Source organism: Malus domestica, chromosome 08 (genome assembly GCF_042453785.1).
Source record: "Malus domestica chromosome 08, GDT2T_hap1".
NCBI lineage: Eukaryota > Viridiplantae > Streptophyta > Magnoliopsida > Rosales > Rosaceae > Malus > Malus domestica.
The window spans coordinates 25,666,873-25,694,455 of NC_091668.1; the positions used below are offsets into that span (position 1 = coordinate 25,666,873).

At 37.7% G+C, this 27,583-nt stretch overlaps 2 protein-coding genes, 2 long non-coding RNA genes and 1 pseudogene across 5 annotated transcripts; 3 read left to right on the plus strand and 2 right to left on the minus strand.

Moving 5' to 3' along the window:
- The first annotated feature begins 12,724 nt into the window (after nucleotides 1-12,724).
- Nucleotides 12,725-13,860, plus strand: LOC139198129 (protein SABRE-like; annotated as a pseudogene).
- A 1,290-nt stretch (nucleotides 13,861-15,150) lies between these two features.
- LOC139197920 (uncharacterized) lies at nucleotides 15,151-16,129 on the plus strand. The gene is made up of 3 exons (XR_011583320.1): nucleotides 15,151-15,289; nucleotides 15,547-15,647; nucleotides 15,990-16,129. It is a non-coding gene; the product is annotated as an uncharacterized lncRNA (long non-coding RNA).
- Nucleotides 16,130-16,203: 74 nt separating this feature from the next.
- Nucleotides 16,204-18,769, plus strand: LOC139197921 (uncharacterized). 2 transcript variants are annotated; one of them, XR_011583322.1, is made up of 4 exons: nucleotides 16,204-16,346; nucleotides 17,723-17,939; nucleotides 18,383-18,484; nucleotides 18,571-18,769. It is a non-coding gene; the product is annotated as an uncharacterized lncRNA (long non-coding RNA). The 2 variants fall into 2 exon arrangements; XR_011583321.1 differs by lacking the exons at nucleotides 18,383-18,484; nucleotides 18,571-18,769 and adding an exon at nucleotides 16,644-16,696 and having other exon boundaries at nucleotides 16,220-16,346; nucleotides 17,723-17,858.
- Nucleotides 18,770-18,901: 132 nt separating this feature from the next.
- On the minus strand, nucleotides 18,902-20,144 carry LOC139198130 (F-box/kelch-repeat protein At3g06240-like). Its single transcript, XM_070826392.1, has 2 exons — nucleotides 19,751-20,144; nucleotides 18,902-19,659 (listed from the first exon to the last, which is right to left on the minus strand). Exons 1-2 carry the CDS (start codon nucleotides 20,142-20,144, stop codon nucleotides 18,902-18,904), a joined length of 1,152 nt encoding a protein of 383 aa, XP_070682493.1.
- A 3,610-nt stretch (nucleotides 20,145-23,754) lies between these two features.
- Nucleotides 23,755-25,327, minus strand: LOC139198246 (OVARIAN TUMOR DOMAIN-containing deubiquitinating enzyme 5-like). The gene is made up of 3 exons (XM_070826707.1): nucleotides 25,198-25,327; nucleotides 24,685-24,786; nucleotides 23,755-24,312 (listed from the first exon to the last, which is right to left on the minus strand). The coding sequence occupies exons 1-3, from the start codon at nucleotides 25,230-25,232 to the stop codon at nucleotides 23,955-23,957; spliced, it is 495 nt and encodes a 164-aa protein (XP_070682808.1). The 5' UTR covers nucleotides 25,233-25,327; the 3' UTR covers nucleotides 23,755-23,954.
- Nucleotides 25,328-27,583: the final 2,256 nt, after the last annotated feature.

The window sequence follows — 27,583 nt, forward strand, 5'->3', positions numbered from 1 at the left end:
CACATCGACAACCACGTGGAGCCAAGGGGGCTCACCCTACACGCGGGGCCAAGGGACCCACCATCATCGCGCGGGGCCAAGGGGACCCACCCATCATGTGGCACTACGGTACGGGCCCGCTCCCTGGCTCTGATACCATATAGAATTATCAGAGAGACGGGCCATACAGCCCACTTCCAACAACACCGATATTGTCCCCAACTTGGTAATTACCACCTGCACAATCCGTCAGGTGTGGGGTTTTATCACAAAAGGCCTCGGTATTAGTTGAAGTGGAATTAAGGTATTTAAACTCTTCTTTTTGTCATTGATACGGTCGATGTGGGACATTTCAACATTTTCTATGTCCCAACTTTTCATATTGTTGTTCAGTACTTCACTCTTCTTTCTTTTTTGCTGCTAAAAAGATGTTTTTCTTGTACCACGCATAGGATTTTTAGAAATGGATCAAAACTAACATGCGATGAAGAACTTATGTGTTTCAGTTGCTTGTTGATTGGGTTACAATCTCAGCATGAGAAAAGGCATTCTATGATCTGAAAACAAAAAAAATAAAAAATAAAAAAATAAAGAAAAGGAAAAACCTGATTATTTTGCTTACCAATTGGATGAAAATGTATTAATTCATGAACTGTAGGAAAGGAGACAACAAATGCAGAGGTTATTTTGTATATATATTATACGAAACACACAAAAGGGATTGAAGTTCCTCCTATTCTGCAAGTACATAAAGATTAGAACTCACCACTTGAAATGTCTCTAGCAATTTCCAAAGTTTTTCCCGTGTAGGTGTGCATGTTGTTTTTCATGAGTCACTCCATCAAACATTATGTATTCAATGAAGATTTTTTGTTGACTGCAGAATCAGATAAAAGGGCTATAGTGTGATTCTCTAGGAGCGTAAAACGATAGTAAAAGTTTCATTGCAAACAAATGAAAGCTAAAAAAACACGAGGTGTAATAAAACTTTACGTGTTCTCTTAGTAGTCTTGCAATGTATCCATAAGCTTTACTAAAGGAAAAGCCCGAGCTGCAGGCATTATCTGATAACAGATTTCGTGGACGGATGCATAAAGTGAAACAGCTAATCCATAGCTAGAAGATCACTATGGAGCTTTTTGATAGCATGAATAATGCCGACCTACAGAAGATTAGATGCACAACTGACAGAGTAGTAAGCCAAATGTTTTTAACAATTGCGAACTACATCGTTACTTATGCAACTATGAATCACCCACATCCAATGAAAGAAGCAAAAGAGTACTTCGTACTCCCTAATTTACTAAGATCCACTGTTTGCACTCAAAATATACCCATTTTTACTTATTTGGGCAATTTGGATAAAATATGGCATTTGGAGGATTAATATGCAAGAAAGCTAACTTGGAAGGATATTTAGATGCAAGTGGAGGGGTTGGACATTATAATATTGTTTCTCCAATTCGTTTGGGTGGTGGAGATGTGTATGCCTTCAAGTAGATTGGAAAAGCATTCAGACATTCTCGCAGGAGGCATGTGAAGAAGACAGCTTGCTTCTTTTTATTATTAATTTATTACAAGTGGTGGAAATATGTGGTGGAGATTCAAACTTGCTTATTCTAAATATTTCACAATACCAGCTGCCCAAGCTTCTTTCGGGCAAATACAAAAACCTCAGCAGGGGTTTCCTCCAGACCTCTATAAAAAGGAGCAGATGCACAAGGATTATGGACACTCAAAACAACCAATCAAAACTCTACTCAAATTAGCTCATCAGCTTCCTTATAGACATTTATTTTTAGCCAAGCATCCTTTGCTTTTCTTGTTTATTAGCTCTGCTACTCACTTGTAGTATCGATCTGATTTGTAGCTTTTATGTACTCATTTCCAGCCATATAAATTATAAGCAATCTGCAGTTTTAGTCACTTTCCTCTGTCATTTATATTTCCAAGCAACCTTGTCATTTACATATTGTTCTATCTCTCCATATAAGTAAAGTCCTTATTTTTAAGGCAAACAAAGAACCTTAATTTGAGCAACTCCCACTCAAATGACACAATCTCTTGATTTGAAGTCAAAAGGCGCAACCTCAATCATTCAAATCCCGTCTACTAGCGGCATCTAGTAGTGGCACGCCCGCACCCACCAATCTCGTATGTGAAGTAAATCCCCGGCTTGCCCGCAAGGCCCCATGGCGGATTTAGGGAGCGAAAATCCACAAAATCTAAAAACTACAAAATTTTGATTATATAATCAAAATATACAGCTTATTAGCATTTCCTTGATTGTATACTCTTTGACTGTCAAGGATTTCCGTGGCATTGATATAATAGCTCGACTACCACATTGATATACCGTAGGTAGTTGGAACATAGTTATGCACCTATAATTTGACAGAACAGTTATTATAAGAAATGGCAGTTTACGTAGAGGTGAAATAGTGATCCAGTCATAACATGAATTGCTTCAAATAAGGAACCGTACTTATTCAAAGGTTCTCCCATTCCTTGAAGAAACACACAAAATCAAAGTATTCAACATTTCAATGGTTCCCATATTTCTTCCATATGCATACCATTCAATAATAACCACAAATGTGAGAATTTGGAAAAGGATCAAAGGATCAAAGGATCAGGGTCACCTTGGGCACAGCTCCAGTTTGAACTTTATTGATAGCATTGCAGAGGATTATCCCACTTCTCAATCCAAGCTTGACTCTCCCTCCAAAGGATCCGCCAGCGTATCTATAGCAGCAACAACAACAATCATCTTTCAGAGTCCTTCGGCCGACTCATTTCTCCTTGTTGCTACAGAACAAAAGATTAGCTCAATTAGCACAAACAATCAAACGAAACCCAAAATTTAATTTGTAGCCCAAAAAACCAAAGGAACAGTAATCATGACATTTGATGAGTACATATATGGAAAATGTACCTGAAGATTGAAACTTTCATCAAATAAATCACAAAAAAAGCAGAAATTTAGAGTAACCTAAATTATAAATTGCACAAAATTAGATCATCCATTCAGTCATGCAATACACCATCAAACATAACAAATTTGCCTATACGACGGTGATACACAATGTAATTGTTCAGATTCAAACCACACACAAAGCATTTGTAGCTCCCATGTATACATGTATCACATTCTGATGTTTGCTTGTTGACTTTGCTCCTGGAGTCCTGACTAATGTGACCTCCTTAAGTGGTGCATGAGCTTTTTCCTCCAAAGTTGCTTCCTTAAACATCCGTCTTTCCTTAAAAAAAACCCAAAAGATATCATATAAAGCATCAATGCTATTAATACTTATTAAAGAAATTGGTCACAACAGGTTTCACATACATCAGTTCTAAACCTAAAAGGCTTCGGATTTGTAGGCTTTGGTTTCCTATACTTCTCCCCATGAGCATTGCTGGCAACAGATGTGGAGTTTTCTTTTTTAATCTTATCTGCTTGATTGACCTGCATCATTGTTCAAGCGTTAACATGCATAAAAAATCGTAAGGGAGAAATGAACAAACATAAACACTATGAAAATACGTTATTCTCATATATTTTGTAGCCTTCTTCAAGGCCTGGAATTATACAACTATTTTTTCCACTAATAGCTCTTATTTGCATCTTTCCTGGATTTGCATCACTTCTTTTATATTAATAAAATTAGAGGATTGCACATGCTTCTTTTTGGACGCCAAAACATTTTTTTTTTCAATTATTCTTGTTCCTTGTGGTTGAATGGGATTCTAAGCTTCAGATTTCGAAAACTGAGAGTTTCGAAAAACCTTAGAGCCAACACCAATGAGCTTAAACAGAACAGATAAGAGCTAAGCTACTTCATCTCTTCCATAAGTCTACGTCTCCACCCAAGCCTAGACATCCCAACATTGCCTAGATAGGTGTCCCATCTTGACCAGCAAGATTTACACAGAATTGAAAATTTGGAAGAGGTTTAAGGATGAACAGATTGTAAAACGCAAAACTTTATAGCAGCAAATTGGGTTGTAATGTTGGGTTTTTTCTAGCCCATGATAAGTTGTCCTACATCTATTAGGAATTATAGTCTTAGAGGATTAAATTGTTTTCCCAATTGGAGAAGGATTCATAACTAGATTCCAATTAGGATTAGTAATCCTTATTGAAGAAGACCTTTATTATGTATGTCTATCTTTCCCTGTGAGAACAGGTACACACATATATATATGGGGCATTTTGATATAGATGCCTCAAATTTGAATTTTTTTAATCAAACATCTATAACTTTTAAACTTTTGATCAAACATTCTTCTACTAATTTTTAATTAAAAATTATGATTTTTATTGTATTTAATTAACCAACTAGTTCAGAAAATAATATCACAAATATTCTAAAATCATCACAAATTTCCTATCTTATCTTATCATAATTCGTTCAAAATGAATTTTTCTTATTCAAATAATTTGTTGTTTTAAATTCTAAAAACACATAAACATCCTATTAACATACAATTATGAAATATAACATGCACATATATTAAATATAACGTACCAAACAGATATATTAAATATAACGTACCAATCATTTGGTACGTTATTGTCACGTTATATAAATTTAATCTGGGTACGTATTAGTATTTTGGTAGGTTATAAAATATTGCTTTTGGTACGTTATGCAATTCTTTATTTAGTACGTACCAAGTTATTAGTACGTTGTATTATCCTTATTTTGGTACGTACAAAACTTATGGTAAACGAACTCTTGTTTTTTTATAATCTATATAAAATGTTGAGTTGGAAATTGGAAAAACTATATTTCATCCAATTAATCTTGAACCCCAGTAGATATAATTGAATCCTTAAATTGAGGAAGGGATGAGATTCCATAAAAATAGCAATAAATTAATGAATATTATTGAGTGCATTTTTTTTACATAGAAATGGATTTAAAATAATTTATAGAATACTTAAATTAAGAATATACCTAGAATATAAAGTTTAATTAAAAGTAAAAGCACTTTAATCAAAAGTTGAAAAGTAACAGATGTTTGATTTAGAAAAATCTAAAATGAGGCATCTAATTCTAATTAACTGCTTTATTAAACACAACATAAATTTACAAACTACTGCCCGACAGACAAGATATACAAATTAAAAAGGACCAACCCAAAAAAATAGAAAAAGCCCAACCAAAGGTTAAGCCTAAACTAGAAAAAACCAAGAACAACCTAGATCTCTACTGCAACCATTTCCACATTAGATTTAGACTTGAGTAATATGCCATAATATTCTTATCACACACCATTCCAATTATTAGTACCCCTCCCTCCCTTTCTTTCCTTGTTAATTTTCACGTGGCAAAATTTGGAAACGTTCAATATTGAAACATTTGAATGCAGAGGGAGGAGTTCATTTGACAGAAGAAAAAAAAATACAGAGGAAGGCGTTAGGTGTCACATGGATGCATGTATTTGGTGTGCAACAACCAATGCATAAACAAGCACGTGTTTAATAAAAAAAAAAATTCTCACCAGAACCAGAAAGGGAGGTGGTGTGGAATTGGTGGTATTGGAGGTAGGTAGTATAAATTTTGTGACTTTGAAGGGTTTGCTTTGTTTGGTGTAAATTAGTTTCCAACTTAAAATTTTTGAGATTCAAACTTAAAATTTCTTAATTACAAGTAAAGAAGACTTAATATAAATTAAATTTTTGAGATTCAAACTTAAATAATATAATTACAAGTAAAATTTTTGGCTGATGTATTCTTATTAATTAAACCTTATAGAAAAAGACTTAATATAAATTTGGTGATTTTGAAGAGTTGCTCTGTTTGGTGTATGCTTTGTTTGGTGTATTCTTATTAATGAAATCTTTTTAGCAAAATACTTAATCAGGAGGCCATATTATGCCCCTTCTAAATCTTCTTATCCAAGTAAAAAAATACAGGAACAACACATACATTAACACGAGGATTTAGCAGTTACCAATTACTTATCCTCTCATTAACCATGTAATCAACTTCTGTCATCCACATTAACAGTTTGTACTAAAAAGAAAAAAAAAATTAAACTTGTGCTAAGTCAAATTAACAGTTGTATTTCATGCTTGCGTGTTCCTTTGGTGTGTATGTTGCCTTTCTCTACAATTTGTCCATGAAGATTTATTGTTGTTTCCATCAGTTTTTCTCGAGCAACTATTGTAAAAAAGGAACAAAAGCAAGTGCGATAAGATATGCTAAATGGCAAAGCAATGTAGAAGGACATCGGCAGATGTATGCGTGGCCGAGGGGTTCCCAAGCCAGGGAAGCTCAAACAAACACAATGATTGTTTTATTCACACCCTACATATTGTTGACTATACTTGCTTATGTAATATATTCCATACCTACTTTTCAAATTACTATTTATCTTAAAATATCCCAGTTATTTTTTAATACTACCGTCAGACTCTACACTTTTCAATCCACACCAACCTCTATGTTGGTTTCAAAAAATAAAAAAAAAATTGCGTGTTCATCCCACAAACTCATTTTCTTTCTTCCTGGATCTCCAACTAAATATATAATAATTAGAGTTTAGTTCAATGTAATCTCTTGCCTGCTATATATAACAGTATAAAATAGAGTTCCTGAGGGGTTTGAATCCCTCCTCGCTCGCAATCAGCCAAAAAAGGGAAGGACCTTTCCCTTTGGAGGTAGGAAAATATTGCAAAACACAATTTTTCTTGTTTCTCTATGAGGTATTTGCCCAATGAACTTGTTACTTGCTGTTAATTTACACCCTGAATTTTTGGTATAGCCTATTATTCCTTTAAACTTTTGTTAATAGCTAATTACCAGCCTTTAGATTTCCAACTTTCCATTTGTCACGCGCCATGCGCATGAACAAAAAATTTATCAAGTGCCATGCACATGCTGCACAAATAAAAGTAAAAGGGTAACATCATCCTCATCTCTCTTGCTGTAGCGTTTCCAACTTCATTCCCTGAGTTGTTGGCTCCGTGTCTTGCTCTAACTTCCCCAGATTGTTCTGCTAGGGAGAAAGGAGAAATTCAAGAGAAGTCGGACCCGAGATCGATCTGCTAGTCTCAATTTGCAAGATCAGCCGTAGATTCAATTGGCAAGATCATCATTACATCAACTCTCAAGCTCTCCAATCAATTTTATGGTGTAATATTCAACCTGTTCCCCATCTCTCTCTCCAAATTTCCAAATTTTGACTTTTTCCTAGAAATAAGCTAGGTATGTGATTATTATCTTACGTTCTAATGGGCGTCAAACGCACCTTCATTTGTTTTTATTAATACCGGAAACAGTGCAAATGCACTCCAAATAGAAAAACTGTGAACTTTTTACACCCAATAAGCTTTTGATCTTTTGAATACTCATTCTTATGGTCCTAGTAGCGCATAATATATGTTTATTTGATTAAGTTCCAATGGACATCAAAGGCACACTCGTTTGTTTTTATTAATGTAAAAAACAATCCAAAAGCACTCCAAATAGAAAAACTGTTTACTTTTGACACCCAACGAGCTTTTGATCTTTTAAGTACTCATTCTCATGGTCCTAACAACACATTATATGTGTTTATTTGCTTACGTTCTATAACACCCCACCCCCATTTTTATTTTTAAAATGGATTTTGGACCTTATTGGTGAGCCCAAGGAGCCCACCCTCTGATTTTTGTCCTCCGTGTCTCTCTCTCACCTCTCTTCTTTCTCTTTCAAACTCACTCTCTCTCCTAAGCTTTCTCTCTCAACCTTCCCTCCCTTTCTCTCTTCGAAACTCTCTTTGCTAATATCTCTCTCTCGGTGCTATTCTCTCTGACAAGAACACACACCCACATACCCATAACTATAAAGAATGACAACAGCACCGCCATCTCCCTCCTTCTCTTCATCTACGTGGAATTTAGAGGAACTCCGGCGAGGTTCCTCCTCCTTCTAGCTGGGTAATTCACGGGTTTCCCCCTCTCTCCGTTTTAGTTTAATGCTTGAATGAGATTGTTAAGAGATATACTTGTTGTGGTCAAGGATTTGTAGAGAAATGGCTTGGGAAGGAAACCCAGTTTCTGGTGTGGACCATGGATTACCAGACGAAACTCCGCACGAGCTCCGACCACAGCATGCCTTGGAAATGGTATAATCTCTTTCCCCTCACCTTTACCTTCGTTTTGGTACCTAGATCAGAGCCTAGAGTTATCGTTTGCAATTGGCCGAAGCTGTAGAAGCTCCGGCATTCGTTTCCATTCGGCCAATGGCCTTTAAGGCCGTGTAGAAGAACAGAACCCAGGCCTTCGAGCCGCTGCTACCAAACCCAAAACTAATCGAACCAGGCCCTTTGGGTCGTGCCTAAACCCAAGCCCAATTCTCTTTTATTTATTTAGTTTGTTTTGTTTTACTTTAAATTCTAAGGGCCTTTTGGGCCGTGTATTGTTGAGGGCCCGAGCCCAGAGACCTGTTCAGCCCACTTCGCTAAACCCCAAACCCATTCCTTCTTATTAGGCCTTCAGGCCGTGAGGAAATAAGGCCATGAGCTCGTATAATCTAAACCCAGGACCTTTTCAAGGGCCATTTGAGAACTAGGGCCCTCGACCCAATTGCCCTAAAACCCAAACCCTAGATCCAGTCTAAACCCAAAACCTTAACCTGGATCCAAACCCAAACCCGGTTGACCTTTGACCTGGGTTGACCCGAACCCGTTGACCGGCCCGTTTGACCCAGTTGACCGTTAACTTTTTCTGTTTTCGTTCAGGACCTTTCCTAAGCTAATTTGTGATATCCTGGACCTGTTTCTGAAGTTTGTTTACCCAAATTTAATCGTTTGAGTAGAGTTTGACTAAATGTACACTTTGTATGAATAAGTGCAATTGTTAGCGGTGATTCAGTTATTTCCTTTTGGTAAGGCTTTGCACCAACGGTGTATGGTGAGTGGACCCCTTCTAAAATGCATGTTTTAATAGTAGAAATGCATACATGAAAAGCATGATTTCACAATTATGTTCTATGAAATGCTTTGAGATAACATGCTTATTGAGTAGAACATAATTATGAAATCATGCTTAGAATATAATTGGTATTAGAGCGTGGTTTGTTCAAAGTATACTTAGGATCTTCTGTCACTGTAGTAGTGTGTTAGTCCTAACGTCATTTGGATGTCACGACTTCCTGATTTGGTGCCATTCTTCGCAGTTGTGCAAACCTTTCTCGGTTTGAATTGTCACCTTCTGGTTGAAATACAAGAATTCGTGTCAGGATTATGCCTCAGCAGTGACGTGTTTGATTTGTTGGATAACTTTCACATCGGATCGTTACTCTACCATGTGCATTCCTTGGTGAGCAAAGTCATTGTTATTTGGAAGCGACGTGTTTTAGAAATCTCAGTTGAGGAAGTCTGATCAAGGCGATGACACTCTGCAACATGCGTTCCCTAGGAATTGCGGGCAGAGTCGGCTCTACATCAAAATCTTGGGAAACGGAAAAATCTTAATGGTATGAATTGGTGAAAACCAACTGGAGTTCTGAATCGGTGATATCATTATGCAACATGTGTTCCCTAGGAATGGCGGGCATAATTATATCTCTCGAAAATTGCTCGGAGCATTCGAAATGTATATTAGAGGAAGCGAGTAAGTGCTAGTTGTGACAACAGTTAGTAAATGGTAATTGGTGGGATCGAATCAAAGTTCTCAGACTCGTTCCCACTGAGGGTACTCGTGTGAATCAGTAGAATGAATCTTCAGCATCCTTAACCTTTGACCGTCAGCTTTACACAATATTCTTCTAGTGTTGACTTCATTTTCATTAATTGCTTTTCTTGGGAAACTCCTTGGTGGCAGACGCTATTCTCATCAATTTCCAAACAGAGTTGCAATTCTTGTTGTTATTGTAGTTAGTCTCAGATGATGAAGATTCAATCTTGTTTGGATAAACAGACTCCTTCAATAGGTAACCTAGAATAGATCTTTCAAAACCTAGGAAACAAAATCTAATAGAGAAACTAATAAACATAATCCTAATCAAACATGAGATATTTGCCCAACCAATCAGCCATGTTTCTGGACCTCAAGGCTCTAAATCTAGCCCAAAACTACTTGAATCAAAGCTTAGAACGTCCTCTCCAAGTTAGCAAAAGAAAACATTTTGGATGCCACAAAGCCCAAATAAGCCCAAAACGTCACTTTAACAGCATTGCACACTGCTTTTTCATTTCATTGATGATTGCAGTAAGTATTGCTATGTTTATTTGATTCATAGCAAGGACGAAGCTTTGAATATGTTTAAGACATATAAAGCCGAAGTTGAAAATCAACTTGAGAGAAAAATCAAAGCACTTAGATCCGATAGAGGAGGAGAGTATGAGTCTACTGCCTTCTCAGATTTTTGTGCACAACATGGAATTATACATCAAACAACGACTCCATACACACCACAACAAAATGGTGTTGCCGAAAGAAAAAATAGAACATTCAAAGATATGATTAATTCCATGTTAAATAGTTCTGGGCTTCCACACAGTTTGTGGGGTGAAGCTTTACTTACTGCAAATACCATATTGAACAAGGTTCCTCTAAAAAAGATTGACGAGTCACCTTATGAACTATGGAAAGGACATAAACCCACTTATAAAACCCTCAAAGTGTGGGGTTGCTTAGCAAAGGTGCAAGTTCCGTTGCCCAAAAGAACAAAACTAGGACCTAAAACTATTGATTGTGTATTTATTGGATATGCAAATAATAGTGCTGCTTATAGGTTCCTTGTTGTGAAATCTTCGATTTTTGACATACATGTCAACACTATATTAGAATCAGCGGATGCAGAATTCTTTGAGGATATATTTGTGAACACGGAAAATTCCTGAAACGAAAGAGACAAGAACAACGCGCACAAACAAATATTTGTATTTAGATGATTTTGGGTTACAATCTCTCTCTATTTTGATCCTCTGATTCGATCTCCGTAAGGTGTGTATTTGTGGATGTGCGATTGATCCAAGGGCCGTCGAGGCTTGATCTTGGATGAACGTTCTTTAAGGGCCGTGGGCTTGATCTTTGAAAGTGGATTTGAGCGGATCTTCAAGGAGCCTTTGGGCTTGATCTTTGAAGAACAGTGATGAACGGATCTCCAAGGGCTTTTGGGCTTGATCTTGAAGATGGATTTGAGCGGATCTTCAAAGGGGCTTTTGGGCTTTATCTTTGAAGAACAGTGATGAACGGATCTTCAAGGGCTTTTGGGCTTGATCTTGAAGAAACAGTGATGAACATATCTTCAAGGGCTTTTGGGCTTAATCTTGAAGAACGGTTGGATGTGTGTGGATTTGTCGACGTTTGTTGATCCAAATGGCCGTTGGGGCTTGATCTTGGATGAACGGATGATGAACGATGGTGCTTTCTTCAAGGGCCGTCGAGGCTTGATCTTGAATTGGTGGATGGTTGATCCAAGGGCCGTTGGGGCTTGGTCTTGGAAGAACGATGAACGAAGAATGAAGAACACTTTCTTTAAGGGGCTGTCGGGGCTTGATCTTGAATTGGTGGATGATTGTTGATCCAAAGGGCCGTTGGGGCTTGATCTTGGAAGAACGATGAACGAAGAACGAGGAACACTTTCTTCAAGGGCCGTCGGGGCTTGATCTTGAATTGGTGGATGATTGTTGATCCAAAGGGCCGTTGGAGCTTGATCTTAGGATGAACGATGAACAAAGAACGCTTTCTTGATTCTTCGGGAAACCTGGATGCTTGAGAGCTTGGAGTTTCAGAGCTTCAGAGCTTCAAGAGTTTTGCCTAATGATTTTGGTTCCTCCCCCCTTCAAATGAATGAAATGGGCTTGTATTTATAGAATTTTCCAAGGCCTAATTTTGAATATAATATCCCAGATGAAATAAGTCGTTTCTGCCAGGTGTTGACACGTGTCCTATTTGATGACTTTTCCAACTCATTTCAATTTTCGTTGAGTCACACGCTACGTGTAAATTTTATGTAATACATGAGCGTTGACACTTTGATTTATCGGTCAACATTTATTTACCGAAATTTCGATGTCTACAAATGCCCCCACTTCAAGGTGCGTTGTATACATGTGCTTGTCGCGTGTAGGAGATGCGTTTTGAAGTCCCTTACTGTAGATGTCGATCCAAGAGCCGTCGAGGCTTGATCTTGAATTGGGCTGGAGATTTCTTCAAGGGCCGTTGAGGCTTGATCTTGAATTGGGCTTGAGATTTCTTCAAGGGCCGTTGAGGCTTGATCTTGAACTTTGTTTGAAATTTCTTCAAGGGCCGTTGAGGCTTGATCTTGAACTTTGTTTGAAATTTCTTCAAGGGCCGTCGAGGCTTGATCTTGAAGGTTGAAATTGGACCACAAAGAGCTTCATGTGGTAGATGATCTTTGGCTTTGGTAGTGGGTGAATCGGCACGTATTTTGTTGCGCTTGTTGACTTTCCACAGCTTTGATCTTGAACTGGGTTGGAGGATTTTCTGGATTCCTCCAATTGTTGATTTTCCACAGCTTATTCTTGAACTAGGTTTTGATTCAATTACAGTTAGGTGGGAACCTGATGTACAATTATCACTAGTTGAACTTGGACTACAGTTGAAGTTAGTTGTACATAATCAGAAGCTTCAGAGACATGGCAATGAAGATGCCCCTGGCATGAAGGGTTCTAACCAGAAAAAAGAAGTCATTGCAGAACCAGTGAATTTAGACAAGTGTCTGACCAGAAAAAAGAAGTCATTGCAGAACCAGTGAATTTAGACAAGTCCAAGAAGAGGGAATCTATTTTTGCTGTAGATGTGGAAATGCTTTCCATATTTGCTGAGGCTGGTGATGGGTTTGATGCAATGGTTCAGCTACAATCAATTTTTTTCTGAGAATGCCCGTATAGGTGTACTTCTTGAAGGGCTTATGCTTAGTTTTAACGGTTCCAGAGTATTAAAAAGTAGCCGGACGCAAATTTCACGTATTCCTAGTGCCTCATGCCCTTCCGACGCAAAAACACCTGTAGCTGCAACATGGGATTGGGTAATTCAAGGCCTTGATGTTCATATTTGCTTGCCATATAGGTTAAAATTGCGCGCCATTGATGATTCTGTTGAAGAAATGTTGCGCGCTTTGAAGCTTGTAAGTGCTGCTAGAACTAGTCTCATCTTTCCCACGAAGAAAGATACCTCAAAACCTAAGAAGCCTGGTTCAATGAAATTTGGCTGTTTAAAGTTTGGCATACGAAAGTTAACTGCTGATATTGAAGAAGAACCGCTGCAAGGTTGGCTTGATGAACATTATCGGCTGATGAAGAATGAGGCATCTGAGTTAGCTGTTAGGTTGAAGTTTCTTGATGAATTTGTTTCCAAAGCCAACCAGATTCCTAAAACAACCGAAACAGTAGATTCTACTCAAGGAAGAAAAACTTTCTTTAATGGAATTGAGATTGACGTACAAGATCCATCAGCAGTTAGCGAGATACAACAACAACAACAACAACAAAGCCTTTTTCCACTAAGTGGGGTCGGCAGTTAGCGAGATGCAAGGAGAAATTTATAAACAATTATTCAAATCGTATTACAGGGCATGCAACAATCTAGCACCATCTGAAGGTTCAGGTGCCTGTAGGGAAGGTTTCAGTCTGGTTTTAAGCCAACTACTTCCAGGACTTCTCTTCTTTCCATAACAGCAAGAGACTTAGATGTAACCTTGACAAGGATTGATGGCGGAGATGATGGGATGATAGAGGTCATAAAGACGCTAGATCCGGTTTGTCTTGAAAGTGATATTCCATTTTCTCGACTATATGAGAGTAATGTTCTCTTGCACGCAGGTTCTCTTGTCGTTCAGCTACGTGATTATGCATCTCCTCTTCTGTGTGGTACTTCTGGTAAATGTGAAGGTCGTCTTGTACTTGTACAGCAGGTAATTTGCAAAGTGACATATTCCGTTTGTTACGCTTCTTTTGATTTAGGTTTAGCATATGTAAATTTGCTTTGCCAGGTGCTATTTTTGGGGAGAAAATATTAAAAGAAAGAAAATCCTTAGACACCTCTTGATTACAGGAACATTGTTTTTTCCAATTATTTTCTGTTGGCCAAGCCTGCCATGATTAAAAAAAAAAAAAAAAAAAAAAAAGAACAAAACTGGAATTGCAAGTGATGAACGTCCGTGCTGCAAAACTTGACGTTTGGTCAGATAGTTCGACAAAGTAGCTGAAGGATTACTCATATCCTCCAGCTTAATTTCACCTCTCTTCTTTTTAGTAACGTCTCTTTATGAAATAAAAGTAAAGATTTACTAATTTTCCAAAGCTTAAATAATCTACTATGCGGACAGGTCATTCCTTTGGGTTAACCAACACGTTCAAAGTGGTTTTTCTGGTCCAACATCAAGTCGTCAATTGTGATTGTCGATGAGTGATTATATGTTTCAAAAAAAGTTAAATAGCTAGTTAATGTGCCAATATGTCATCTTCGTCTAGTCATCTTGAAGTAGTCAGTAATGTTGTCCCCACTCTTTGGACAAGAATCAGTGTAAATGTCTTGTAAAATGTCAAATGCAGGGATAATATTATCCATCTTCGTTCATTTCAATCTTGTAAAATGTCAATGCATCTCCTTTTGGTCATGCGCTAAGAATATTGTTTGTGAAGTGGAATTGTAAGTTTATTTGATTTCATATAATCCATCTTCTTGGATAATTAAGGACTAAATACTTGCATCTATTGCTACGTGCATGCATGCGGACATAAAAAAGTCTTAAGAGGACATTGTGGGGTTTAGATGACCAGGTCCTTCCTGTTTTTTCGGTGGCATATTTCTTTTTCCCTTTTCTGAAAAGGAGACATTTTATAGCTAAAAGACAATAAAGAAACAGGGCTTGTGCGCATATTTCTTAGGTTAAAATACTTGTTTTGGATTTGTTCACATAAGCTGCCTTAATATCTTTTGTAGACTGCTTGTATGCGTTGCCTGTATTTCACCTTTTGTTTGGGTCCAGTTGAGGCCCAAGGCCGAAAAAAAGAAGAAGGGGAAAACTAATGAAAAATAATTGCCTAGAGACCCTAGCGATATCATTCATCAAGAGGTGCTGAATATCCTTCACCTTTTCTTTTCCTGGATAAAATGATTCCCAGGTTCTTCTTGTCAAAATGAAAAACCATTCTTTGGTCTTCTGTGATCAGACCCTGTAGTCATATTTGAAAGTGTATCAAACCTTCCTTTGTATGTATATCAAGATTGATATTTGGGTCTTGATGTGATTCTTTCATGTCCTTGCAGTTGGGAACTCATCATCTGCGACATCTGGTAACTCTCCATCTGTTGCAGTTGGGAACTCGTCATCTGCTGTAGTTGGTAAATTTTCCACCCTGTGAAATCTGAATTACTTATATTTTTATGTCCAATTTGCAAATGTGTTAAACTTGTATTTAGAAGTGTACTTTTGGATTTCCTGGGCTTTTCTTTTTGTTTTTTTATAGGAAAAAAATTCAAAAGGAAACAGGACTTTTTAAATAAATATTGTTAACTTTATTGTGATGAATGTCATGGACACTAACTTGTTTTATAGACCAAAATTTTTACTAAGTGGCATTTGTTTCCCATGATTGTAGCAAAGAATAGAGACACAAATGATTCTGAGGAGGATGGGACTTGTCATTTCATGGTGAATGTTATTGAGCCACAATTTAATCTTCACTCAGAAGATGCAAATGTGAGTTGTTTAGAATTTTCGTCACTTGGTTTTGGTATTCTTATTACCGTCTATATTTATCAAATAATGTTTTAGATAGAAAGATCTTGCTCTCTATTAAATTTAATAAGAAAATGTTACAAGTCAGATTGTTAGTATCTTGTCATTTGCAGTATGTCATTACATATCAGAAATTGTTGTCCGTAAAGTTCACTGGAAAAACATTAAATTTTTGAGAGGTCCAGGCCATGAGAGAAATATGTGCTGCTCATGCATTATGCGCTCTTCAATTGTTTGAACTATGCAAGAAATAAAAAAAAAAATGTAATTTCATTTGAGGATGATTGCCTTTTTGCTAAACAGGGAAGATTTCTGCTTGCTGCTGGTAGTGGCCTGGTCTTGGCTAGGTCTTTTCATTCAGTCCTTCAGGTTGGCTCTGAGATGCTCAAGCGAGCACTTGGTACTGGGAATGTAAATATTCCAGAATGTGAACCTGAAATGACATGGAAACTCATGGAGTTTTCTGTTATGTTGGAATATGTTCAAGCTCATGTTGCGCCAACAGATGTTGATCCAGGGTGCTGGATTGCAGTGGCTTCCAAAGATACGTAGAAGCTCCCAAAAGTTAAACGTACTGGTGCATTACTTGAGAGAGTTTTTATGCCCTGTGATATATACTTCCGGTACACATGGCACAAAGGTGGAACTCCAGAGTTAAAGGTGATTTGGCCCTTCATTATGCGCATATGTTGGTCACCTTTTATATATATATATAGTAGGTAAATGTATGCTTGAATGCATATTTATTTGCATAAATTGAGGTGTGTATGTATGGTATAACATACATATCCAAGTGATCATCTTTCAATATTGAAGCTGTTATCCCAGCCTGGTGTGTGAATGTTCACATTTATTAAGCACTTCCCTCGCATTTGAATATTTTTCTTGCCGATTAAGCCCTTGAAAGAGCTGATTTTCAATTCCTGTAATATTACGGCAACTATGACTTCTCGCCAGTTTCAGGTTATGCTGGATGTGTTAACAAATCTTCTCTTTGCACGGCTTCCCAAGTGAGGATTTGCATCCTTTTTATTTTTAATTTGATTACTCTCCTTCTCAAATTGTGTCATATTATGTATTTTTGGGATAAACAATAGACATAAAAATATAGAAAACTATGCAAACAAAGTTGGACGATAATTGATTAATTATAGAAATGAATTTTTCCTATGTGGTTGGTATGGATTAGTATTTTCTTTTTGAAAGCACTTCTGCATTTCAGTTTTACTAAAATCTATTTCCTATTTGACAGTATAGTAAAATGATTTTTTCTAAAAGTAAGTGACCAGCATTTAGGTATTGTTGGCCTTTTATTCCAATATTTTCTTCTTCATGTGGTTAATGGTTCCACCATTGCAGGATTCTTTTTTGTCCAATATGATTTTCAAGATGTAGGTATAATGGCATCAGCCTCCTTACAAGGCTACAGTCATGTGTGTTATACTTATACTTGAATGATCATTGTAGCCAGATTTTTCTTATAAATACTTGGCATCTGCCATCCTATGCTAACATTTTGTTTTCTATTCTTCTAACACACCACGCTTTTTAAGTGCTTTGGGTCTGACTTGTTTGCACAAAGATCTTAGGCTTCACTTTCATGTGCATAGTCTGAATGTCTCCTTTAAACTTCTCCACCTGATTGGAGCGCCCCTTTCTTTCTCCCCTTTGACTCGTAATTAATAATAACTACTAAGTATTATAATACTTTTCTTGCACTTCATGCTATTCTAAAGAAAAAATTTCCCAAGTTTCATACTAATAAACATCAAATATGAGTTTCCTATTCAAAAGTTTCTATTCTAAGGCTTATAAGGATTAATGTAGCTTCAAACATTAGATGATGGCCTTTTTACACAGAAGCTTGCTACTCCGAATTGATTTTCTTTCATCACTAGAATATGGTCTTTTTCTCAAAGAATCTATCTTAACATCTCATTTATTTTGTTTATTATTTGTACTTGTATGGATGTTTTAGTTTTTGGTTCTTCATTACATAATTAGAGATTTAAACAACATTGGTTTTCTCTTTCCAGGTGCAAGGACTTAAAAGAGAGCTTGTGAATTCCAAAAAGTCAAGGAAAGCATCATATGCATCATTAAGAATGGCTCTACATAAGGCTACGCCCGATTGAAAAAGAGAAGAACAAAAGTCCATCCTATGCTATGCGCATTTCTTTGCAAATTAACAAAGTGGTTTGGAGCATGATTGTTGATGGTAAATCTTTTGCCGAGGCTGAGATCAATGACATGGTGAGAACTGAGCATCATTGTATTCTATGAATTGAAATCTACTCGTCTTTTAGATACTCAATTTATAAAAACTCTCTTTTGACGGACGAATGTACCCACACAAACTCTCCGTTTCTGTAATCCTTCTGACTTGCAGTGGCACAAGTAGGGCAGGAATTTTGTATAATTGTGCTGTTGTATGTTTGTTTCGGGTAATTTGGTTGGATAGAGAGATATGCGGAGGAGAGTTCTTTGGGAGAAGGTCGGGTTATGGGCACCCAAATTCCTTTCATAACCTAGAGTGTTTGACCAGTAATACTATCATAAAAGAACATGTATGCAGTGCATGGAATCTAGCTTGCCTTATATCAACCGTTTGTCTGGTAATAAAGAGGCTTGGGTTTGTGTATCTTGCCTTGGCAAAACAATATTTGCTTTCTCAACATTTATTTTTAATACTGTAGGTAGAGATCTTTCCTCTCAGGATTCATTTAACCGAGGCAATGTACAGAATGATGTGGCGATATTTATTCCCCGAAGAAGAACAAGATTCACAAAGACGGCAAGTATGTTGGAAATGTTACTGATTTCAAATTTGTGACTGCTAGAACCTTTCAGAGGTATAAATGGTTGTCCAATTGGTCACATGCAGGATGTTTGGAAGGTTCATTAGTCCCAGAGATTTCTGCATTAAGCGGTCAGACAAATAAAGAGTCTGAGGCCTCATCCAAAGCAAGTGCCTCTGCCCCTGGAATTATATCGATGGGGCTATGTATGTCCTTTTGTTCTTGTACATGATTATGAAAAGAGAAATAGATCAAGAGTAAGTAATATAAATCTAAATTTGGTCTCGTACATGATCATGAAAAGAAGAATAGATTAGTAATATAATTCTTAATAACATTAAATAGCACTCGCTACCTTGAAATTACATTGTTAAATTAATAAAAAGAGCAAAAGAGAGACGAGGACGAATGTATGAGCTAACCGCCACCAGTCACCGGTGAAACCAAAGTGCCTACGTACGCAACCATTTCTGCATACCCAGACGAAGACGAAGGTCTCAATTCTTCAACATCAGCATTGTCGAGCACAATCTTGCATGTATCTTCCTTAGGCATATATAATACCAAGTCACATTGATTCGATTCCATCAAAAGTGCACCATCGTCGAGGAATAACGGATTCAACCACAACACATTAGAAGGGTGGCGAATTTTTGCGAAAATAGTCCAAGATTGATCGACCCCATATTCCATCATCACCCATATGGTAAGGCCAGTGTCCTCACGGTCAGGAAGATTTTTGGAATCATAGCAGAAAGTGTGAAAGCAGAGACGATTTCCAATAGTCCCCACTTTCGCCCGACCATATCCTTTATGCCTAATAGAGGAAAACGAATGAAATTTCTCCTGTGCGAAATCAAAGGAGGTGATTATTGTTGTCCTCTCTATATGGTGATTCCGGTCATTCCAATGTATTTTCTGGTAATTCCAATGTAGAGCTCCATTTAAGAAGCACCCTCGCCCATTTTTATAATATAACGAGGCCGCATGGGAGTCTACAACAATCTTCCATGAACCCGCTTTGAGTGAGAAGATTGCAGCAAATCTATCTTTGCCATCTATATCGCCCAAAAGGACCTTGTAGTCTTGAGTGGTGGAATCGTAGCCGAATCCGTAATACAATGGTTTGAAAAAAAAACCAATCAATGTCCGGTAACTTACGGGCTGTTCTGGTACTAGGGTTCCACAAGAGAAGTCTTATTTTTTCATAGTATTTATCATAGTAATAGTATTCAGGTGGAGGCTTAAGTTGTAGGCAGATGAGACCATTGCAAGAACCCACAAGTAATGAATCGTTGAGGGTAGTATCATCTGGAAATTCAGCTTCAATGTTTCGTATCGCTGATGAAGAGGCAGAGGCGCAGGCGGCAACATTCTCCTTCAGTGATTGGTAGTCAATCAGTAGAGGAGATCCAGAGGGGAGTGGCGGGTATGGTGGCGGCCAGTCCGGTTTCGTGAGAATCAGCACATTCTTGTTGTTGTCGTTGGCATGTGCTCGGTGCTTGGCAACGAACTGGGGAGTAGTGATTAAGGCGCGCCATGACTTGCATACACAACGGAATCGGAGGAGAGATACGACCGGTAGCCATGAAAGTATCTCGACGATTATATCGTCGTTCTTGGAGGACAAGATCGGCAATTCTCCATCATCACCCGCCATAATAGTAGAAGGCGAATGGCTGAAGTTTCGTACCTATTGATCGTTAGGGTTACGATATAAATGTAAATATATATAGATATAGATATATATTGTGTGTGTGTCTATATATATATCACTAAGGAAAGAATAAATACAAATCCGACTCCTATCAAATATAGGACTCCTAATATATATATATATATATATATATATATATATATATATATATATATATATATATATAAAAGAAGGTTAATTCTCAGAAATTGAGTCCCAAGTTTCAATCCTTGTCGAATGATTCGGTCAATTTTGTTACCTCTTCCCTCGGGTGGTGCGAGATGTCCGATCGAGAAACACAGCAGCCGGCTTGTCCTTGGGGACCTCCATGGAAAACTGAGAGAGATTTTGAGGACCAAACTGCAAAAAATTGATTCGATTTTGAATCAGCTGGACGGAGTGGTCAACGAGAAGGTTTTAAATCTTAAATCGAAAAAGCATGTAGCTCTGCTATAAAAAGAATGACTTGTGCATGGTTGAATAGGGTTTTAGGTGGCCCACGGCCATCGTTGTGAAGGGTTGATTAGGTAGCTCACGCAAGAGACTTGTAGGAAAACAATAAAAGTGGGGGTATATTTTGGCAATCAGTAGGTGTTTGGACAATTGGGCTCAGGGTCTACGTCATTGGTATTCAAACTCAAGCACATACAACATTAAAATAGAAAGCCCAATCCAAAACTGAAATATCTGCAACTAATTTGTATCTTCTGCCTTGCTCCACGTTTTGGCATCTTCTGCTTGACATTCCTATTTCACTTGAATTGTAACACGAGAATTTGTTTCAACACGTGGAGTGATGTCTTGTGTTAAATACTCAAAAACTTCCCCCAAGCATGAGCACCAGAGCTGTCTCTGTAACCTCTCAAATTTGACGAAGCCTAAAACCATATATAGCAGTTTACTTGTTCATACTAATTGTACTTTCACACAACATAAATCTGCTAGTGGCAGTTGGTTCTTACAGTAAAGAATGAATCTTCAAGGAAGAATGAATAAAACTGGATTACCGACCTCCATGTGTTGCAGCAGCCAGAGGTCGAACAGCAGCTAAAGGATCCTATTGGAATTTATTAGGTTTATTTAAGAAATTAATTAGCGATTTGATTTGATTTTTTAGTAGAGTATTTTTGGCATTTACACATTAGGGTTCTTAGGTTTATTTCACTATAAATAGAGTTTGTAACTTAGTTTGAAAAAAAGTTAGCCAAGCTGCAGTCTTCGAGTTATGTAGGGCTCTCAATATTTTCGATTATAAAAAGTATTCTTCCTAGTTTTATATTGTTGATCTTTGACTTTCAACTTGATATCAGACCATGTTTAATCCTTTGGGGTTGAATCTGTTCTTAGTAGCCAGTTTGTATTGTCTTGTCACTTTCCTCTTCTTCGTATCAGTTTGTGTGTTAGTTTGCTCGGTATCAGTTTTGATAAGGTTTAGTTTTTTTTTTTTATGAAAAAAGTTTAGTCTGTGCGCCAGCCTGCTAGTAGCATCGTATCATCCGCACCGCACCGCCACCGTTACTCCGCTGTACCTCTGCATCTCAAGACTGCCGCTGCCTGACCCGTGTATGCCCAGATTTGACTGAGACCCTGACAAATCACCATCTCGCGCCTGTCTTGAACCTCTGTTGCTGCTTGCTACAGCGTCCTGATGAACCTCCAGCCCATATCGTCATCGTATAGTGCCTGTTTGAAGCCTGTATAAAACACACGTTGCTCCCTTCAACAGCATCTTTTTCGTACAACCCAGAACCTGCATCGACGAACACCGTGCCAAGATCATGCATCGACGAACCAAGACCCGGTTGCTCACTGTTACTGCAACCCGAACCACCGTGTTGCACCACATCTGTCGTACTGCTGTTGAAAGAAAAAAAAACGAAAAGAAAATTCCCAAAAAAAAAAGAGGAGACAAATTTGTTTTTGTATTTTTTTTTTTTAAAACAGACAAATTGGTTGTTTGTTTGGGCCCAGGACGAAGGCAAGAATTGTTAATTTGGTTGCTTTTGACTGAGGTCCACGTGGGCCTACTGTTTGCCCATCTACACTTGTTGATTGAAGCTGATGTCGGCCTGGTTTGTTTGGAGCCCACATGGTTGATATAGGAATGGTTATTGTTGAGCTTGTATTGGATCTCCTGGTTCCCCACCATCACGATTACTTGAGTGTTTGGACTAATGACCACTCAAGTGATGTTGTATACCTGATTATTAGTTGGATCGTTCGTCGAAATCTTCTTGCTTGCCAAATGGTTGAATGCTAGAATTGCTTGATTGCTTGTCTGTTTGCTTGCTTGTTCGCTCGAACTCGAAGTGCTCATTTGAATCGCTTGTCCGCCTAACGGAGCTTGTCTTGTCGTGTCCGTTTAATGGAGCTTGCCTTGTTGTGTCTACCTAAGGAGCTTGCCTTGTGTCCTCCTAAAGGAGCTTGCATTTGCATCTGCTTGTTAGCAATATCATGACGTGCACCGCCATGAGTTTGACAGGGGTCTTGGAATTTATTAGGTTTATTTAGGAAATAATTAGAGATTTGATTTGATTTTGTAGTATTTTTGGCATTTACGCATTAGGGTCTCTTAGGTTTATTTCACTATAAATAAAGCTTGTAATTTAGTTCGAGAACAAGTTAGTTAAGATGTAATCCATTTGAGTTATGTAGCCGTCTAGGCCTTTTCAATTATAAAAAGTATTCTTCTTAGTTTTATATTGTTGGTCTCTAACTTTCAACTACCTGGTACGAAGAGAGAACTGATATTTGTGGGTAATTATACTTGCTGGTTTTTATAAATTTTATGAGGACTTTCTAGCCAAAATGGTCACTGAGATTTGCATAACTCCTCACTTTGGTCCTTGAGATTTGAAATCGATCGATAGAATTGGTCCCTGAGTTTGCCAACCAATCAAACATTTTGGTCATTCTCTGAAATATCTCCATTGAATAAGGATAAAATGACAAAAATACCTTCAGATTTGGTCAAATCATTTTGCCCTATTGTTTATTAAATTGAGGGTATTTTTATCATTTTGATCCTTACTTAATATAATTTTTCATCAAATAACCAGAATGATTGATGGTGGACAATCTCAAGGACCAATTCTATTGATTTCAAATCTTAAGGACCAAAATGAGGTGTTATACAAATATCAAGGACCATTTTGACTAAGAAGTCTTTTATTAAATAACAATTTTTTAAAAATTAGAAAATAAGTAACAAAAGGCCAATTTGTCACACTTATGCCCGCGGACAAGTTAAGCTTCACTGTACTACCGATTTAATTTTGAGGATATATAGGTCACTTTATTTGTATTTTTATGTTTTAATTAACTTCTTCCGAGTCCAACTCCGATTTCTACTCAAATAATTAATTTGACACGATTTTTAACTCTACAAAAAAAAAAGAGACTACTTGGGCCCAATTAAATGGCTTATGTTGGAGGAACACGGTGGTCGGATACTTCCGGATAGGAGCTTGTGTCCAAAACAATAGATACAATGCAGTTTATGAGAACAAGTCACGCGCAATGAATTGTCGTCAGGCATTTCCCAATGAGTCTTGAAACGACGACTCACTTTAGGTAAGTTTGTAAGGATCTAGTTCATCTTATATATACATCAAAAAGAGATGCCAAGAAGAAAATGACTATGACCAAGCATTCGAGTTAGATCGATCGAGTGTCTACTGTTCATTGTCTTTCGAGTTTTTCTCTATGTGACTGACAATGACGGAGCCAGGAATTTAAGACAATAGGGTCAAAAAATAGCTTTCAATCATTCGATCACTTACTAGGTTGCTCTGCTCTTCTTGAATTCTTTGTTCCCTGGCTGCATCTTGCTGAGCCCTCTTTCTCTCGCCTCTTCAAACTCTTGCTGGGCTTTGCCTGCTCAGGTTGACTAGTGACAGAAACACCAGCTATGGCCTTCACTAAAGTGTCAAGTTTACTTTTCTCATTCCCATTACTAGCACTATAGCCTAACGAAGCAAGTTCTGCAGCATGTTTTTCTTTAAGATTAGCAGAAAGCCGAGTAATATCTTCCTCCACCTGCTTTTTCTTAGCTTTTTGTTCAGCCTTGCTCCCTTTGGCAGCTGCCTTTTTCATTTCAGTTTCCTTGTCTTGAAGTTTTGATATCTCTTTCCTGTATAAGGAAACATGTCGTCAACGGGGAATGACATGAATGATTTATGGGAAGGTTAACAAAGTAGAACTAACAGTTTTAAGGCACCAGCCTCAATGAAATTCTCAACCACTTCTTGGAGAGCATGAAAACGCCTTATGCATGTCATGGTCGAAACATATACTACCAATAAAATTACATGATTTCAAATATCTTGAAGATAAGTTTTCATATTAGACGACCACAAATGCGTTTGCGTTTGATTACAAATTTACCCTATAGATTTAAGAGTTAATCTTACTTGCTTTACCAATGGAACCACCAGCCAAATACAACGTCACAAGAAAATCTAAAACAGAAGAACCAATAACACAGATTTGATGAGAAAATCACCTGTGCCTAGAAAGCATTTCATCACGAGTTTCCTGTGTATTCTCATAAGCTTTGTCTGACATTGTATCAGATACTTGTTGTGCATCCTCCATTGAAACAACCCTGAAATCAACTTCGACACATTATAAAATCATCCATCACAAAAATCGTAAAGTTTGAATCTTTACTAAATCCCAGCTTGACCCAACATCTAAAATCAAAGCAGAAACTAAGAAATATTTCAATACTACACCCAATCAAATCACAAAAATTAACACTAATTATACAAGGAACTTCATCAAGTCCAATGAATAATTTTACCATAAACAAAGTACAACATAATAATCACAATTGAGATAATCCAAGATTAAGATTTGAAATTTAACATTCTTTGAAAGAAAGAAAAAACCAACATTCAGACTCTGTTTTTTGGTTTTGATAATTTGAATCAACAGTTTGGATGCTTGAATATTAAAATTTATAATATTTGTATACTTTAATAAAAATTTAGTATTTGAGGTTGAAAATACTTACCTATAATTCATGAAGAACGGCTTCCTTGACTTCATGTGGGACAGCTTTCCATGACTCCAACAGGAAGGGGCAATGATTCCTGATAACCAAGCCAATGTTGTTGGCCAACGTATTGTGCTGCTCCTTTGTTGCAGCCGCACTTATGTTGAGGATCCCACATAATGGTGATCTTCTCGGTCGTGGTGCGAGTGGTATGTGCTATCTTCAGAAGTCTGCATGGGCCCCTGGTTTTTTTTTTTTTTTTAACTACCAAATAAACAAAGTAAACATTAGACGAATTCTATTTTCTACCGAAAATTCGGCAGAACCTCTCCTAATACTATAACATTTCCTAAAACCTACAGACAATATAACAACAAAAACAACACATCCACCCAACAATTCAAACAGTTTATACCAATTGGGGACGTTAAAACAAAATTTACAACTTGTTGATATGACTTCACATTGCGAGTCTGCAACAAGTTTTTGCTTCCAAGGCCAGGTGTGTCAACTTAAATCGGTTATAGTAGTGGTTCTACTAATATAGAGAACATCAATTTGTGGGATTACACAAACTCACAACAATAGGCGCAAAGCACTCAAAGCGAAGTTCTTAGTAAGTTCGATCTAATTAATGGGAATGTGACAATTTTGAAGCTTCAAGCATGCCTAAAGACTAATGTCAATGTTGCTTTGACCATCATGAAACCAGAAGCAAGCTTATCAATCATGCCATTTACATAACGAAATGTCCATCTGTTGACCCTAGAAATTACAAAGCCTACGTGGCGCGCAGGCCAAGTATATTCTAAGCTAACTACGTCCTTCGGTGATTGCGGGCGTGCCAACTCGTCGGCCGAGGCTCGGCCGAGGAGTAAATTTGATGATGCTGCGTTGGGTCGCGCTACTGACTTCTGCGTCTTGCGATTGCGGCCGAGAAAGGAACACGTCTCGGCCTCTTGGGTTCTCGAGCTTGAAGACAAGGCTGCTATTTCTTACAAGGTTCACGAACCGAATTCGGCTTGCAATGTGCCGAATGTAATAACTGTGACACCTCACCTCGCCGAGAAGGCTAATGAGATGACCTCGACCAACAAGGATTCGAAAACCCTTCTCGACCGAGACTTGGATAGGTAATCGACCGTTCTCGCCGCAGTGCTGTTGATGCCAACGGAAGATACTGCGAGACCGACCGACTCTACGGTGACAGAGCTATCTATGCCGACTTAAGATATCACCGGTTGCTTCCACAGTGCTGTTGATGCCAACGGAAGATGTGTCAGCGAAAAAGGAAAAGAAAAAGATCTCAAGTTGTGAGAGTTTGCGCAGGGCAATTTTGTATTGATTTTGTGGGGGCCTCTTTCTGTTGTCGAATGCTTTGTATTTATAGAAAACTTGCGGTCGTGTCGTACTATCGTAAGATCTGATTTGTGGACTCAAAATACTGACCACCTTCCGCACGTTCCTAATCTGCATGTATTTGAAATTATCCTTGAGATAATTCTCCAAAATGTCCGCAGTAAGCTTTCACGTGGAAATCATAAAAAGCTCACTTTTTCATGCTTGTCTTATCCATTTGTAAATCAATTGCAAAACCCTTCTTTGCTATTATCACAAACTGACCATGATCCTGATCACCATCAAATCACCTTTATCCAATACATGATCCTGATCCTTCTTTGCTATTTGCAAATTGTTGGTCTCTGCTGCACCATTTCACTTTTATCCAACACATACATTAATTTCAAATGAAATGCAATCCAATCGTAGTTGTACTGCCGCATAAGTCGCACCAACCATTCCAAACCTGTTTGAACTGTACTTCTTAGTTGGAAAAACGATTTGCTTTGCCATTTATCTTTAAGCAGCCCGTTGGATATACCCAATATTAGGCTTAGATAATCTAATATATATTAAGAGATAATATTATGCTTAAAATCACAATATTATTCCTTAATAAAAATTGAAAATTATCTCAGCCACTTTATTATCCAACGGTCTAGAACTTTACTCATCTAACGGCCTTGAATGCACGGGCCGATAGTGTAAATTTGGGTCCAAACATTGCCCCCCAGTTTCCTTGAGCTTCGGCTTGTAAGCCGAATGATCATGGAAATTATTTGTCAACGCATATCAAAATCTTACTCAACTTCGGCTAGATAGCTTTGAAACTCACAACTCCGCCGAGTGACTAGGAAAAATATATTGCCGAGAACTATTGAGGAACCACCGCCGAATACAAATTTACTCGGCAGAAGCTAAAATATTTATCATCACCTCTGTTCTGCCAATGTCATGATCTTCCTCTGCCAGTGTCGTGAACTACCGCAGCTCTCGACTGTTAAAAAACTGGGGCCGAGGTTGAGCAGAATTTTCCATAGCAGCTCGGCCTGCCTATATAGAT